The sequence below is a fragment of the Nycticebus coucang genome, chromosome 5, assembly GCF_027406575.1.
Source record: "Nycticebus coucang isolate mNycCou1 chromosome 5, mNycCou1.pri, whole genome shotgun sequence".
Classification (NCBI taxonomy): Eukaryota; Metazoa; Chordata; class Mammalia; order Primates; family Lorisidae; genus Nycticebus; species Nycticebus coucang.
In genome coordinates, this window is record NC_069784.1 from 37,762,000 (window position 1) to 37,778,674 (window position 16,675).

The following is a 16,675-nucleotide window of genomic DNA, read 5'->3' on the forward strand; positions in this document are numbered from 1 at the left end:
AGTATAAGTCCAGATCACTGAGGGCCTGATATATGGTGGTAAGGAACTTGAACGCAATGGAAAATCTTAACTAGTTTTGGGAAGAGAGTATATTGGGAAATCTACAATTTGGAACTAACTATATGCAGATGTGACTCTGCCTTGACCTGGAAGGTGGCAGGAATGGTGTCTTGAATCAGGGACATGGCTGTATGTGTGAAAGGAATGAAACAGGCTCATGATGTTTCAGAGAAAGCAGCAATTTTATAAATTGCTCTGCTAAAAATGTATCTTAAATTCCTTCATTTCAATTTGCACTGCCCAGAGGCTAACCCAGGCCTCCGTCTTCTCTGGAAACCACTTCCAAAGCTCGCTGACTAGTGTGTCTGCTTATAGGGTCCTACTGAAATGTCACTCAGACTTTAATATGCTCTGGCTCTCGCCCATCTCTGGGCATTTCACTTGCCTGGCTTCTGCCTGGCTCGCTCTCTCCCCAGATCTTTGTACAGCTGACTTCTCCTTATCATTCACATTCAACTTCAAATGACTCAAAAGGACTTTTTCTAATCATCTTATCTGAACTAGAACTCCTGTTATTATCCTCCCTTAAAGCATCCAGTTCTTGGCACAAATCTCAATATGGCATTTTTAAACATTTTTCTTTCCCCCACTATCTCCTAACCATGAGACTATCTTGCTCATAGTTACAGTCCCAGCCCTACACAGTGTGTCTGGTGCGCAGCAGTTACTCAGTAAATGTATGTAAAATTAAAAAGGGAACAGGAGTCAGCCATGAGTATGTATGGCAGAGAGGGAAAGAAAAGAGGAAAAAATGGACTCCCATGTTTGAAATTCAGATTACCAGGAGAAGAGGCAGAGGGTGACCAAGTCGAGAACCGTAAGTGATGGTATACAGTCCCCGGACAGTGGCAAGTCACCGGCTGCCAAACGGAGGAACAGGGGTGGAGGGGCTCAAACAACAGAAACTTGAAGGTAAACTATCTTTTCTCCTTCAACAACTCCTAGAATGTCCTTCAAGTTAGGGGTGAGGGGAAGCTGGATGAAAGGATAATTACATACCAAATTTTCTATAGATAGCTGAAACTGTTTAATTTCACGAAGTGTCTCATTATCCCTTTTCACTTCATTCACATACTGTGCCAAGTCCTGGAGAATAAAGAGAAGGGTACAAAAAGAAGGCACGCTGAGATTAGAGATGCAAACTTCTTTGAAAGAAAACACATCATTAATTCCATTAGTGGTAAAAGTAACCACCACAACTTTTCGATGACAATAAAATGAACATCCAGTCACTCAAAGCTGCGTCTCAAAGGCAATTTAGAACTGTCTGGAGTGCAGCTGGGAAGACTGAAGAGTTGTCATTCACCACACCCCTGAGAAGAGTGAGGACATTTGTTGCCTTAAAGACAAGACAAAACACGCCACTAAGCAGAGCAATGGAAAGGAAACTGGGTCAGAAGAATCTAAGTTCTAAGCATGTTAATAACTGACCTCAAGAGAATTATATTTTTGCACAGGTTAGAATAAGGGCAATAATTAAAGATTAGCAGGGGGGAGAAAAGGAGCTAAAAGAGAGACAATGAACCTAGAAAGACTGCTTTTTGCAATCAGTTAATGGCATTCATTCAATCAAGGAAGATAGTTCAATTGTAAAGGGTTAATAAAAGAGAAATAAAGCAGAGGTGAGGAGCTAAATAGCACAGAACTAAATTTAATTCATGAATTAAAGCAAATAAAAAACGCTGGCCATGTCGCTCCATGTGCCTTCACCTATTTTAAAATGTCTCTTCCTAGTATTTGAGGAAACATTAGCTAATCTCTCCATACTGTAACTAGCTATTTTTATTACATGTGCTCCAGATTCTCCTGTTTTCTGAGTTCTTTTTTTCTCCACTCACTTAAAATCATCTGCAGCAGGAGGAACAGAACTCTGCAGAAACCACTCCCTAACTTTGTTCTGCAGGGAAGTCTGATTTTCACAGGCTGTATCCACAAACAACTTCTTTTACAAAATGGAATCTTGGCATGACTTTTCTGTAATAATAAATGTGCGATGTTTCCCGACAGGGGTACTAAAATCAGCTAAACAGTAGCTAACACTGAAATTGGTACAAGGACAAACATAACTATCCATTGCCCTGAGCAAGGTCACACTGCTATTTTTAAGAACAAATATTTTTAGATTTTAAATTATGGGCAGACACATGTTAGGTCTTCTGAAATCACTTTGATTCAACATAATGTGGACATCGAGCTTTTACACATCCCTCCAATATGTTTAAAATGTCTCTGCTTTTACCTATTTGTACTTCTCAATTTTCAGATTTGCCTGAAAATAGAAATACAAAGTGAAATCCACTTGTGTTGGTGCAGAGCTTCCTGAAGGGCAAACCTGGCAGACACCCTCATCTGAGGGAAATAAGTCACACTGGGGCGCTGAAGTCACCAGCTGGCCTACCGCTTATACACACTCACAGTCTTCTACAAGCAAGCACGAGAAGAATATGAGACTTCCATAAAGAATATGAGGTCTCCATAAAGTTCATGTGCAATTTTAAATCACTTTTAAGATGATTTTTAAATCATTTCTGGTAGTTAAGAAAGTTGACATATTTGTACAAAAGTTATTTTAATTTACCTGTTGGTTTTGTGTGTTTTTGTCTAATAGTTAAATCCACGCAAGGATCTCTATTTCAGTAAAAAAAAAAAAAGATTGGGTGGCGCCTGTGGCTCAATGGAGTAAGGCACCGGCCCCATATGCCAGAGGTGGTGGGTTCAAATCCAACCCTGGCCAAAAAACTGCAAAAAAAAAAAAAAAATCCAACTTTCCCCCATCAAAAACAAATGTATGTTATATGATTTTAGCATGCCATATATATTTATTAGCAGTTTAGACTTCTTTGTTTTTAGGGAAGAATTAAAAAATATGAACGAGCTTCTGAGACACACGTCTTACCTTCATCGCATCGAGAGCCAGTTTCAAGTTCGCCTTCTCCACGGCATCGGTGGTATGCTTGACCAGTTCCTATTGGGAAGATACAGTTCAGTACCACTTTCATCGAATGAAAACGAAGACATAAGAAGGAAACATTTTCAAAAATAAGAAACTATTATTATCATTTTTCTCTCCATAATGTGACAAATCTGATGTAACTAGATTCCATTTCCTTCGAAACTTTAAAAAGACCAGCCAGACACTGAAAGAACATGAGATACCCACTTGAAAATGTTTGCCTTTCTAAGACGCATCTGAATTCCATCTCCCACCCTGACACTGGCACTGCTTCCCAAATGGTATGAACGGCCCCTCAGATGCTAACTGAACTGATGGCGTTTCCTCACGTTCACTTCAGCTTCTCTAGAGCTTTTGATTTCCTGCTCCATCTCTCCCCCATTCCAGGGGCATCCAGCTGGTCTGTTCTCTGTTGTTATTGCTGTTGTTCATTTGTCCGCCCTAAATTTCTGCCTGTTCCTCAGCCTTTCATACAGTCCTCTCTGGCTCCCCCTACAAAAGTTACTGAGCCCTAAATTTTCACTCTTTCGTTCTTATTTTTCATACTTCACAAGTTCTATTGCAACCATTCTCAATGGGGCAGTCACTCTCAAATGTATGTGCTCGACCCCCAAATGATGGCTGGGTCCCAGACTCACCCACCCAACTAAACAGCTCTACCCGGGTATCTCAAAAGTTCCTGAGACCCAACATGCCCCAAACTGAATCCATCTTCACCCAGAGCCCTACTCTGGTTCCTGCTGATGTTTTCTTTAACGATGGCACTTCCATCAGTACACTCGGCTAAGCCAAACCTCACAGGTGTCCCAGCCTCTTCCCTTCCTTCTCCCTGTGTCCTGTTGATGTTCCTGTTGACCCTGCCCCTTGAAATCAACCTCACGGCCACTGCTCAGGGCCAGGTCCTCTCTTTCTTAAACAGGTAATCATAAAGAGCATCTGACTGATCTGACTGGAAGTCTCTCCCCACTATAATCCACTCAGTGTACTGAAATCAGAGTTAGGTTTCTAAAATGCAAACCAGATCCTGCCTCTCCCCTACAAAGGCTTCCGAGATGCTCCACAAACGCCCTGAGTGGCACCCATCCCTCTTTTCCACCTTGTGATCTGAATCCTGCAAACCTCTCAATTCCTCTCTCTCCACTTCTACCCAAACCAACTATACTCTACTCATATTAAATTAATCTCAATTCTCAAAACATGCTCTGATATCTAATCCCATTAGAAACGATGCTTTCTCTCCTTAGAAAGCTCTTCCTCTCTGATCCACCTGCCTAACTCTTACCCTTTTTGCTCAGCTCAACTCAAGAATCACTCCTCTGGGAAGCCTCCTATGACAGAAGCCTCTGCTCAAATCCTCAGCCTCCTGGGGTATAATTATTTAGTCCTTTGTTTGTCCCACCTCTTCATAACACCTTTTATGTTATTCGTGATGGTTTAAATTTCATTTCTCCCTTCTAAACAGCAGTATGGTGCCTGTATTGTAGACGTATCACAGGTGCCTAAGATTATGTTTGGTACAAGGAAGACACTCAAAAATCGTTAATGAATCCAATACCGCTAGTGTTTCTTGCTGTAAACAGGACAGGGAATTTATTAAATATAATAAATTTGTCAAAATTCTGTTCCTTTATTTCTATTTTACTTTATTAAATAAAAATAGTAAATTATTCTTAAAGTTTCCAATCCCCCACTGGAAAACATGCTAATTTTATAAATCTGTGATTTCAAGTCAAAGTATATCGAGTAATTTCCCCACTACAGTGCAGTCATAAGCAGAAAATGTCCAAATTTATAACCACATTTATTCAACAAATTTCAGGAGAAAAATAAATTTTATTGTATACTATTTTGAGATGGAAAAACATTTCTAAAATTTTTATCTATGTGTGATATCCAAAATAAAACTTTTTCCTATTTTAAAAACTCATTATGGAACTAAACATACACTTTATTTTTTATTCCTTTTTTTATTTTTATTAAATCATAGCTGTGTACATTAATATGATCATGGGGCACCATACACTTGGTTCATAGATCGTTTGACACATTTTCATCACACTAGTTAACATAGCTTTCATAGCATTTTCTTAGTTATTTTGCTGAGACCTTTACATTCCACATTTACTAGGATTCACATATATCCTTGTAAGATGCACCGCAGGTGTAATCCCATTAATCCCCCTCCCTCCACCTACATCCCCCCTCCCTCCCCTCCCTTTTAAAACACAAAACAAACCAAGAGAAATTGGGGAGGGGGGGAAGTCCATTTATTTTTTTAAAGTACAGTCATACTTTATACTTTGATAAGTCTGTGCAAAACTCCATAAGAACCAGAATAGATATTTCTTAAAAATTATACCTTCTAAGTTCCTCAATCAATATTTAACTACACTAAAGTAACAAAATAAATTATTATCTTATTTTGGACATGTTTTTAGTTCTAAGATGCCTTGGAAACTGATTGCCTAAGTCTTCCTTATTATTTTTTCATAAAATCCAATTTGATTAAGTTGCTCTGAATTTAGGTCTCATAAATGTTTTAATGCATTTTTAAGGAATAATCAGGGTTTGAATTTTTCTGATTTCTCAGTAGAACAAAAATAGAGATGACTAATAATTTTGTAGCTACAGTTCAAGAAATTTAATATACAAGCTGTATGAAGCACAGCAGACTCAAAATTATATTTCACATACAAGTAGTAGATCTTTTTAAAATGACATTTCACAAGCATCAGCAGGGTTGACAGACTAATACAGGCAGACGTTTCTTTGGAGCTGAACTAATGAGTCTCCTGGTATAGCGATCAAATTAAATTTATAAGACTCTCCACCCTCATTAGAGGACTAACCGTTGGAAACCCTAAGTGTCGTGGGTTATAACAAGAATCATTTCAAAAGAAATGTAGTCTTATTATAATTTAGTGCAGTAGAAAGCAGCATGGAATGTGACACAATTCTCTTTAATTTACTGTTACAAGGCAAAAGGTCTGATAGGATTAATCTGCCAGAATTCAGATGCATCACAACATTGAAATGCTAATAAGTTATTACTTCTAACTATAGAAGACATGGTTGAAGTGACATTTTTGTTTTGCCTGGTTTTATATATGTAACACATGTATGTATCCATACATGTGCTTTTTATATACTTTTTTTTTTTTAGCCAGTCCTATTTGAAAGACACAAAATTTTAACTTGTGGTAGATATAGAATCATCTTTGCTATAGGGAAGAAAAAATTCCCAGCTGTTCTATTATTTCATATTTTCCTATAAAACGATCAAAAATCTTAAGGGAATAGGGCCCAAAACACGGAGTATCCATAATCTATGTCATGCTTCATTAATATCTTGTGAAACGAATAAATGGACAATGAACAAATCGTTTTCAGTTACATACCTGAAGGAGAAGGTGATACTTTAAAACACGTTGCATAGGAACCACAAGCAAATCTCGAAGAGTAAATTTCCCATTATTTGCTCTTTTGGAACATTCCTAATGAAATGATTTGTGAAAACTTTTTAAAAACTTTGTCAGTTTTCTTAAGGGGAGTCATAAACTTTGACAGATGCAAAGGCCGTAAATAGAACTGTTGTTATACAATAAATATTTTGCTGTTTTCCTTGACAATCCTTCTCTTTTAACTAATAGAAAGTATCTTCAATTAAAACCAAACAAATCCTGTATTATTTTAACTCCAAATATGAATCTAACAGAACTATTTTATGTATGAAAATTATTTTCTCTAATACAAACGTGCGTCCCCTCAGGGTCTTCCTCAACATCTTGTCCATTTATAACGTCCACCAATCTCCCTGAGGCTTGTGGATGAGGCATCGGGAATACGTCCCCACTCAAACCTGCCGCAAATCTCATGCCTTGGTTTATTCAGTTCTCTCCAACTGCTTTGGGCTTTGTCCAGCCTCCCACAAAATTCTTCATCCTCTTTAATAACTCTATTTCTAGGACTTTACTAAATAATTCCAATCAACGCTGTTTTCTCTCTCTTTGTCTTTTGGTTGTGTTTTAATTATTGTTGTACCTCATTTTTTCTTTTTCTTTTTAATAAGAGATGGGGTCTTGCTATGTTGCCCAGGCTGGAGCACAGTTGACACAATTATAACACACTGTAACCCCTGGGCTCAATCCATTCTCCTGCCACCATGCCTGGCTAACTTTTTCACTTTTATTTTTTAGAGATGGGCATCCAGCTATGTTGCCCATGTTGGTCTTGAACTCCTAAAGTGATCCTCCCACCTTGGCCTCCTGAAATGCTGTGGTTATGGGTCAGAACCCATAACCATGCCTGGCTTATATTATCTTCCCCAACATATCTGTCCTTTATGCCTCTAAGAATCTAGCATTTGCTTATTATACTTATTATAGTTCCATACTTATTGAACTTAAAGAAATGGAATGTTTGACTCCAAAAATTTGCTAAAGCATAAATCTACTGCCGGACTCCCAGTTTTTAAAGATTTTATTTTTTTAATCTCACATTCTTTCTTAAAAGTTTACTTAAATAGTACTGATTTGTTCATTCTTTTGATAGTAACTAGGACTTTGAGGAAAGTACTTTGAAATGTGAATTTAAAGACAAAGTTTGACAATTCACAGCTATGTGACTTTGTAAAAGACACTTCTGTGATTTTACCATTTCTCATGAATCTGTGGTGTCATTCAAAAAAACAATAAGGACCCTACAAACGTTACTTTGAGTGAGCAGCCTAATTTTGAAAACTTCACACAAGAGCATACCCTGACCCAAGGACTCTTCCAGTTCATAGAAGGAGCTGTGCTTAAGAAAATACTCTTGAAAAAAAGGGAAAGAAAGAAAGACTCTTTGTTCACAAATCTGTTTCCCCTTTGCCCACACTTAGTTTTTCTGGCACTTTGAATGATACATTATCAGGAACCATTATGCAAACACCATTAACTCTAATGATCTTCTTAGTGATTTAATGAGTGTGTTTAACTATAGATCTCTTGACACTTTAGCTTGTGTCTTATCAATTACTATGTTCATTAAAATGATAACTATTTCAACTGACTTCTTGCTTGTACTGACTGTCGACAGTTTTGGATCATGAGTCTCAAGCAGGAGGTTAAACTGTTATTATTTTAATGAGTGGGGCTTATCTCCCCAGCTGCCTTTTAAGGTGCTTAGGATTGAGGTTGCCGCTTACACTTCATGTCAATGCCATCCCAATACAGTGTTAAAAGCAGAAATGTTATTCATTTAAAATTACTAAATTATGAAAGTTAGTTTAAAAATTCTTGGAAAAAAAATTATTCCTTTAAATTCTAAGTTACAGGTTCAGGAAATAAAGAAACCAACATTGCTGATATTAGCTAAAACCAGGGATTGGAGACTAAGGTATAAAATGCTTAGTAGTAACGGGTAGAATTAATTCTTTCAAAACATCTGGTCCCTGTCCTAGCTTCAACTCAATTATAACTTAAAGGAAAATAAAATGAGGTCGAATATATATCTTCCTTGTCTTGCACCTCTTATTACCTGGGCAAATTACCTATAATCTCTCTAAACTTCAGCTTTCTCATCAATAAGAAGAGCAAATTAATTAATACATATAATTAATATATGAGTTATGAAGTCCCTGTGAGATAAAACACAGTGCCATAAATATTAGGTTTTACTATTGTTATTACCACCCTATTATCTGATAGAGCCATCTATTAAAATATTTTATAAAACTGATGTGAGATTATATTAAGAATATCTGGAGAAATGTACTATTGCATTGACCACAAAGAGGAAAATGTTGCTCTTAGGGTTATTTTACTTTATATCATACACAAAAAAATGAACAGGTACCTCTAATTTCAGTTTGACATCTTCTTTTGTCTTAGAAATGTAGTCTAAACTGGAGATGGCCAACTCCACTCCACTGCAGTACTGTCCATAAATAACCAGCCTAAAATGGAGACAGACAGAGGCAGGAACCTGCAACACAGTGGTTCTCAACCTTCCTGATGCCGCGACCCGTGAATACAGTTCCTCATGTTGTGGTGACCCCCAACCATAAAATTATGTTTGTTGCTACTTCATAACTGTAATTTTGCTACTGTGGTGAATTGTAATGTAAATATCTGATATGCAGGATGGTCTTAAGTGACCCCTGTGAAAGGGTGGTTAGACCCCCAAGGCGGTTGCAACCCACAGGTTGAGAACCCCTGCAAAAATCAAGAATGGCTCAGCGCCTATAGATCAGAGGCTAGGGCACCGGCCACATACACCGAGGTTGGCGGGTTCAAACCCAGCCCAGGCCTGCCAAACAACATTAACAACAACTACAACAACAACAACAACAAAAAATAGCTGGGTGTTGTGGGGGGTGCCTGTTGTCCCAGCTACTTGGGAGGCTGAAGCAAGAGACTTCTCAAGACCAAGAGTTTGAGGTTGCTGTGAGCTGTTATGCCATAGCACTCTACCGAGGGTGACACAGTGACATTCCATCTCAAATAAATAAAGAAAGAAAGAATGTAGTGAAGGAGAAAAAAGTCAGAATCTCCATCTCTTTAAAAACTACAGTTAAGGATAATCAAAGCAGTAGAAATTCCTAATACACATCACATATGTACTCATAAGATGAGAGTCCCTTTGAGAGTAATGACTAATTTTTAGTTCTAACTTTGAATGGGATTCCACGTACATTTTTAAAGCAGATACCTTTTATAAGCCGGCCTAATGACTATTAATGTTATTTCAGCATACATACATGTATCTCAAAAACAAAATTTAAAATTTCAGTTAAAGTTCTTACTAGAGATAAATTGTTTTACTATTTACTCAGAATCAGAAAGTGTTATTTCTACAATTTTATTGCAATCATTCCACATGACTCTACTCATTAATAAGCCTCCTACTTATTTACTCTGCTTGCTAGTTTTTAATTAAGGAACATACATCATCTGAGAACAGGAGAATTAGAGCCCTGAACTTTGCTGGACAGGAGGTAACTCATACTACAGCCCATTTGGGGAAAGGTACCTCTGTAGTGATACAAGCATTTCACAAAGAGGCTGCTTGGTTTATTGTTGCTCTCAATTCCGAAAAAAGCTACTAATAAGATTTTAATGTCTGTCTAAGAAATGACACAATGCAATGCCTTAGCCACATGTTAGTTGGTATCCATCTTGCTTGATTTAAAAAGAGAACATTATATTTTAAGTGAAATCTCTTGATACTCTGATTCACAGAGTTCTTTTTTTTTTAATTTTTTTTTTATTGTTAAATCATAGCTGTGTACATTAGTGCAATCGCCTGATTTTTTTTCAAACTTAGGAAGGGAAATGACTTTAGCTATGAGTCAAATACTTCAAAATAGAAAATCATAAAATATTACAGGTGAAAGAAGCATTAAGTACCAGCTCATCTGCCCCTGACATTTACAAAAGTGGGAATGGAGGCTGAGAGAGGCCTCCATTGTAAAAGTCTGAGCGCTGCGCTGCGTCCTCACATTCTCCTTGTTTTCTTCCCTTTTTGTTCACAGACAGGGTCTCCCTCTGCCCCATCACCCAGGCTAGAAAGGCTGGAGTACAGTGCCATGATCATAGCTCACACCCTTGAACTCCTGGGCTCCGGCAATCCTCCCACCTCAGCCTCCTGAGTAGCTGGGATTATAGGCACATACCAGCATGCCAGCTAATCTTTTTTTTTTTAATGTACATATAGAGCTCAAACTACTACCCTGAGATTAATTGTCCCAGGTTCTAATTATGGCCCAGCTAGAGAAGTAATAAACATTAACTACAGCTATTTACTAACTCCCACTATAAGTGAAAACTAAGACCCATAAAACTTCACATTTAAAACTTACTTTTCCTTGTAGTTAATAAAAACTTGATACAAGTTCTGGTCATTTTTATTTACAATGGAATCATTAATCTCTTGCATTAAGTTCCGATGCACTTTTACGAGGTCCTTAGAAAAGAAAACGAAATGTGAAAGCCAAGTAGAGATCAGAATTTAAAAATATGTCCCAAACCCAGAATCTCCCTTTTGCAGACTTGCCATTCAGGGCCTCGGAACACACTGAATATTCTCAACATAGAAACCTGCTTACCATTAATAAGGAGAGGAGGAAACGGAGGGGGAAGGAAAGGAAGCCAACGGGTAAGATGAGGAAGGAGAAAGGGGTGGGAGAAAAGGAGAGGGGCCAGGAAAGGTGGGAGAGGAGGGGGAGGAGAAGGAAGATGAGAAGAAAAGAGAGATGTGGGGGAGGGGGAGAAAGAAAGAAACAATAACGGGTCACGTGTGTGGGAAACAGAAATGTCAGATCTGACTTGAAACGTCAGCGTCCAGTGAAGAAATAAATCATCTCACCAGCTACTGAAGGACAATTTATTCCTTATGTAAAAATATGTCCAGCTCATTTTAATTTTATAATCGCTATACATTTTTAAATAAGACTATCCAAGTGCCTAATGTTCTATTGACAGGATGAAGTAATGATCCACATCCTTGTGACACAGAAATGCAGATTTGTACTGTGGTCACTTAGTGGTGTCCTGATGCTAAGCTAACAGTAATCAGACTAAACTACCGGAAATCAGACAACCGATTGGATAAATAAGAAACAAATAAACTGTTCTAGACAATGCACTAGAGCACTCATAGTCTGAATTGCACATTTTCCCCGATAAGCAAGTAACTTTCAGATAGGCAGTAAACACACGTCATAGCCAGAGAATGAGAAAATTCGAATCAAGGTGCTGAATCCACCATTACCTTTTCCTGTGGCCTGGAGCACGTGTGGACTCTGCAACACAGTCTTTCCACAGTGGAGTGGAAATTAAACGTGACTGTGTCGGCCCTGTCACTTTGTTGAGGAGTATTGAAAAGCTATAAGAATAAGGACTATCAAACGGGTTCTAAGTTACAGTGACCATACTCAAGAGGTTTAAGGTCCCTCATCATCCTGGAATGTGCCGTTTGTTTTTTGCTAAAAGTTCAACTATTACAGTTAGCATTTTCTTTCAATTATGTTATAAATCTGTGAGAATATCTTTGGCCAAAATCCAGGATAAATACGACATACTTATCGACAGGTGCTCATCAACACAGAATACAACAGAGTTGAAATATAAGCAATTTTTTAAGTAACACAAGCAAAACTGTACATAAAAGCTTATATATGGATAAGCACATGTGTGTGTATGTGTGTGCATGTGTGTGCACGGGTATGTGTGTGTCTGTGTGTGTGTCTATATAAACCAGAGCAAGTCCTAGAGGTTTAAGAACTAGAATCTTGCCTAACATTTCCTCGCTAGGCATAGCCCTTAGCACGCTTCTAAGATTTTTAGGCAAATATCCTTTTAGGATTGCAAGATTCCGGTAAGGTGCCTTGAAACTTGAAATCCTTGCATAAATACAGGGGGAAATTTTTCACATTTTACCATTAAGTTTGCCTGTTGACTCATGAGGAAATAGTCTATTTCAGAAATGGGAGTTGAAGTTGATACAAGGAGCAGAGATGAAAGAAGGAAAGGAAACTGATGTAGTCAGGACAGAGTCCGTAAGACAAAGTTCAGGGGGCTAGAGGAGCTACAGGGCAGGCAAGTGTGAGGTAGAAGGGGACCCTAGAAGACAAACAGATGGGAGTAGCTGGAGACAACCTCCTCGTAACACACAGTTGAGGATAACATATGGATCCTTTTATCTATTTCTGTTCTAAATGCATTTTGACAAACTTTTCATTGAAAACATGACATAGTTATTTCAAGAAAATAAAGATATAAGAACTGGGGAAGCAGAAGCAAAGTCAAAATTCTTTAAAAATACAGAAGAGTGTTACAACAGGGATATGGAACCCGCTAAGAAAATGAAGATTTTATAGAACTACACGCCCATTTCAGCTAGCACAGTTTAACTTACAGGAATGTTGATGAACACTGAATCAAATTCTGTGGCTGTCAGAAATCTTTTCAGTGGTGCCATGAAATACTACCAGGAGAGAAGAGAAGAGGGAAGTAATAATTAAGCATAATTCTTTTTTATAAATAAATAAATAAATAAAAATAATTAAGCATAATTCATCCTAATCTCTATAATAGTTTTTCATCAATAACCAACCAATGTCCATTGAAAGTCAACTGTTTATCAGCATTATAAATGCAAAAGGCAGAAATTACTTTCTCTGTCTTAAATATTTTATACCTGAACAGATATAAAGACATAAATCCAAGCTAATACATTTAAAATATAAACTAAAAGGATTAGACAATAAATGCTTCCCAAAGTAAGAAAGAAGAGAATGCTATTGGCTGAGTTGACAAAGAATGGCAACATTTGTAGAGATATTTGAGGACTTAAAATAAAATTTCCTCCAAATGTTTCGTGAAGATAACATACTCCTGAAACCAGTGATCCATTTATGCAATGTATGGACCATTCCTTAAGAATTTTAGTTCCTGACCTGTCACCTGTCTTTCATTCTTGGGGTTCTGGGTATCTGTGGATGATCCTCCCAGTAGAGCCTGTTCCTTGACCTTCAATAATCTTATGCTCCCCCATCTCAGCTCCCAAATCTCATGATGATACCCCAGGACCATGTCATTATCAACACCTACATGTGCTCCATGGCGCTAACCTCAAGCAACCGACTCTCTGAGCACTGCCTCCCACCTTCACAGCTCATGCCCTTAAGGACCTTCCACCCTCTTCGTCTGCCACTCCACTGGCTGTGCCACTGTCCTTGTGTCCTTATGTCCTTCCTTACCCCGTTTATGACTCCATGAACCACCTCCCTACATGTACCCTACCTCCCTTCTTCCATTGTACTTCTCTAGAAAAACTAAACCTATGTTAAACCTAAGTTGGCACACACTTTTTGCCTGTATGCAAGAAGTTGAAGCATGGACCATGCTGACAGTCTAATTTTCAATATGATCCCAGAACTCAGCTGGGCCTGAAATGCTCCACAGCCCTCCACTGTGTTTCTGTAATCAATTTACTCTCCTGTTCAATTCAACAACTTTTCCACACCTTCATCCTTTTTCCTAAACTTCCAAATTTTCTCCTGGTTCTCATTTTCCTACCCTGTAAATGTGGGAATCACCAGATTCCCCAAGAACACATACTCACCCCTACAGTGATCTCATTCAGTCCCAAGACCTTAATGCCATTGTGCAATGATAATGGCTGTTCAATGTGTCAACTTACCTTCCCCCTTAATGCCAGGCTCACATCCAACAGCCTCCTCAACATGTCCCCTTCAGGTCTAATAGTCATCCGCAATTTAATTGATCCAACAGACTTAGGATTCCCAAATCCATCCTTCCCCATCTCTGTACCATCTTCACCATTCACTCGGCAGTTGCTCATGTCCAAACTTAGCAGCCATCCTTGATTTCTCTTTCTTACGTAACCTTTACTGAATCCATCACCTTTTCTACTTTACTGATTCATCCAATCAGCTCTACTTTTAAAATTTATTCAGAATCTGACTGTCCCTTATCACCGCTGTCAATACTAGCATTTATCATCTCGATTACTATAACAGCCTTCCAATTTTTCTCCCAGTTTCCTTACAAGAACCAAAATGAGATGTTAAAGATGTAAATCATCGTGTCACTTCTGCTCAAAATGCTCTTGTTTCCGGTGCCCTTCATGACCTGGTGACCCACTGCTCAATCCCCTTCACTAGTTGTGGGGCAGCCAGGCTGGACTGCTGCTGACCCTGGAAGCAGGTGCTAAACGCTGTCCCATCTGAGGGCCCTTCTCCCAGATATTATCCTCACTGGGATATTTACATGGCTCCTGGCTTATATCCTCGATTCCCTCAGCTGTCTCTCAGCCTTCTCAGAGAGGCCTTCCATTATCACTGGACACGAGATGCCACCAGCCCTTCCCCATTATTCTCCATCCCCTTTCCCTGCCTTATATCTCTTTAAATAACTTAACACCACCTAGCATACTAACTTCCTTACATTCTAAGCCTTCCCCTGTGAGAACAAATGCCTTGGGAACCAGTTTTGTTGTATTTATATTCTAGCCTCAATCCCTAAAACAGTGCCATTCAGGTACCAGAACATCAATAAATTAATAGCTGCGGAATGAATCGATCTGCTTTGAGACCTTTAAATACAAAGTTTCATTAAAAATTAGAATATGCACATATTCAGCACAGTGAGTTAATATATTAACTACATAAGGCAGCACTTGAACATCAAAAATAGTACCCAAAAACTTACTTTTTCTATTGACTCCAAAGTTTCTGTATATTTTTCTTCTGTCTGCTTAATTTCTGCTAGGCAACAACTTCGTATGTCATTTTCTGGACATTTCTGCAATTAAATTTATCAAAAACAAAATTATCTAAGCAAATTCGCATGTTAATTTATCTGGTAATAGATACAAAAAGTGTTGCTTATTCCCTTAAACTTTCTATTCTAATGAAACACATAACTTAGGGACAAATGTCTCTGCTTTTGTGAAGTATCTTTGCTTTCGTTCAAAATTGTGAACGATATAAATGTAAAGGTTTTAAGTGATTAAAAATAATCTTCAAAATTTACAAGGGCCCAACTCTGTAAAATAAAACATTAATGTGCACAGCGCTAAAAATAATCTTCTGAGTATAGACATTCTCTTTAAATTATAACATTTTATTAAAAATGTTAATGAATATGGAAAGTCCACAAATAGTACAAGATACTTTCCTTAATATATAGCACACTTCACTTCAAAAATAACTACAAAAATGACAAAAAATATATTCGATAAGTAAAAATCTGCACTTCTTTTAAACACTAACATCTTAGCTTTTGGCTCTTCTGTTAAGTGTAGAAGATTGGAAGTAGTAAAGCATAGTACTAATATCAAAGATTCTGGAGCATGATGCAATTAGGTTCAAGTACCATTTTTTTTTTTTTTTTTATAGAACAGGTTGTTTTTTTTTAAATGTTGTTAAATGAGCTTTATGTGCAAGTTCATGATACAGCTATTTGTCACTGTTTCTTTACCTTATGTGTAATCCATGCAGATACATTAATAATTCTGTTTTTCATACATTAATCTTTTTTTTATTGTTGGGGATTCATTGAGGGTGCATAGAAGCAGGTTACATTAATTGATTTTGTTAGATAAGGACCCTCTTATATTTGTGTGCCGTACCATGTTTGTTGTTATTAACTTTGTAACTATGAACAAATTACTAAATTTCTCTATGATTCAGTTTTCTTATCTGTAAAACAGAGAATTGCAGTTCCAACTCCGAGGAGCTGTAAATGAAATAAAACAGTGTGAAGCCCTCAGCACTTGCCAAGCGCCCAGGAGGGGCCCCACACCTACAAATTCCACCTGTACCAGTCCTGTCCAGCCAAGGAAGGCTGTTGCTGAGTGGAGATGGTTAATTCATCCCCCATTCTTGTTCTCATCAGGTACTCATTACTAAATTTGACCCATTAAAGAGATGAGGAAGTTGAAAGACCAAAAGGTTATGTGGTTTGCCAAAGAAGACACAGCTAGTCACAGGCAGAGCCAGGGTTTAACACCAAGTCTGTCTCGTACTCTGAGTGTAAGACTGCCACCTATTTGTCACATGTCAAGACACCGAAGGACCTGGTGGCACCGGAAGCAGGTACCAATCATAGAAGGTGTAAATGATACTCTGTCGCCTTAAACTGCTCTGAAAATGCA

At 38.0% G+C, this 16,675-nt stretch overlaps 1 protein-coding gene across 3 annotated transcripts in view; it reads right to left on the bottom strand.

The window, feature by feature from the left end:
- VAV3 (vav guanine nucleotide exchange factor 3) overlaps window positions 1-16,675 on the bottom strand; it is a 427,744-nt gene that overhangs the window by 195,294 nt on the left and 215,775 nt on the right. For all 3 annotated transcript variants that reach the window (XR_008380216.1, XM_053591975.1, XM_053591974.1), the window contains exons 6-12: window positions 15,229-15,321; window positions 12,911-12,979; window positions 10,854-10,957; window positions 8,849-8,948; window positions 6,412-6,507; window positions 2,957-3,025; window positions 1,060-1,146 (exon numbers count right to left, since the gene is read on the bottom strand). Coding sequence is in view for 2 of the 3 variants with exons in the window: in XM_053591975.1 (XP_053447950.1) it covers window positions 1,060-1,146; window positions 2,957-3,025; window positions 6,412-6,507; window positions 8,849-8,948; window positions 10,854-10,957; window positions 12,911-12,979; window positions 15,229-15,321 (618 nt within the window). In the remaining variant the exon portion in view is untranslated. The remainder of the gene's footprint in view (window positions 1-1,059; window positions 1,147-2,956; window positions 3,026-6,411; window positions 6,508-8,848; window positions 8,949-10,853; window positions 10,958-12,910; window positions 12,980-15,228; window positions 15,322-16,675) is intronic.